Raw genomic sequence first — 1102 nt, forward strand, 5'->3', positions numbered from 1 at the left:
TAACGATTGTGACCGTCCAACACGGATACGCGTCTTGCAGTGCTCCCAGGGGTTTCGGAAAGCCTTCAGACCACGGATTTATCGGCACAACGTTCTGTCAGAACGCTGTTCTGCTGCTCGATGGGCATTTATTCACTGCCGTGATGATGCCGTGGCATTCCGCGTAGTCGAGGCATCGGTGTATGCTGGGATGGATGTTTGGGCCCCGCAGTTCGCCATCACGCTGACCGAAATGTTCCCAAGGCGGTTTGTATCGAAGCTTTCACGAATTCTGGGTCAGTCTGCTGCTAGTCTGTCCCCATTTGCCGTCGCCGTTCTCAGGCGAAGAGAGGAACTCGTCACGTCTATTCTTAGCATGACGAGTGCAACGGAATGGCACTTGGACAAGTTGCTTGCTCCAGATATCACGACGTATCTGGGAAAGTTGACAGGAGATCAGCCGTCATCAAGGAGCCAACTTACGCCTCTTCATATTGCCTCCGCCACTGGTCTGGACGCTGTCGTCAAGCGGATCCTCGAAAAACCGGCACCGGGGGTGGTCTCGAAAGACGCGCGTGGCCGCACCCCGCTGTCCTATGCGGTACAGTGCCCGCTTACACGTAGCTCAATCATCCGACTGCTCCTTCGACAACAGACCGATCTTCATGGCAAGATAGCCCCCGAGAACCACGCGGACCGCCTCTTGAAACACTGTTGCCGAAATGGCCTATTTCGCCTTGCCGCATGTTTCCTTGAACATGAAGTACGATGTGACCTGCAACATCTCCTTCGCTTGGCTCTTCTGGCTCCCCCGGTGTCTCTTCCGGGGAGATCCAGCTCCGATAGAGCCGTCTTGATTCGGAGGCTGATTCGACGCGGGGCCAATCCGAATGGCATGGTGCGGGCAATAGATGTCGATGTTGATAAACGGCCACTCCTTTCTGAGTTGGCAATGACATCGCATGAGGCGACAGAGCGTCTGATTGCCGTTCGAGATGTCGATGTGAACATCCTAGATAAGTACGGCCAGACGGCCTTAACTCGGTTGTTATTGGAAAACCACTCGGCGCGCAAGACGGTAGCACTGCTCCTGGAGCGCGGGGCAAAGTTACAGCCACACTCC

General features: G+C 55.3%; 1 protein-coding gene across 1 annotated transcript; it reads left to right on the forward strand.

Moving 5' to 3' along the window:
* Positions 1-190: 190 nt before the first annotated feature.
* Positions 191-1084, forward strand: CABS01_17251 (uncharacterized protein; the record flags this gene model as incomplete). The annotated part of the gene is made up of 1 exon (XM_060550578.1): positions 191-1084. A coding segment is annotated over one exon (894 nt), but the record flags the coding sequence as incomplete, so codon positions are not given.
* Between the last annotated feature and the right edge of the window lie 18 nt (positions 1085-1102).

Source organism: Colletotrichum abscissum (assembly GCF_030869225.1).
Source record: "Colletotrichum abscissum strain IMI 504890 chromosome Unknown Scaffold_520.1, whole genome shotgun sequence".
Lineage (NCBI taxonomy): Eukaryota > Fungi > Ascomycota > Sordariomycetes > Glomerellales > Glomerellaceae > Colletotrichum > Colletotrichum abscissum.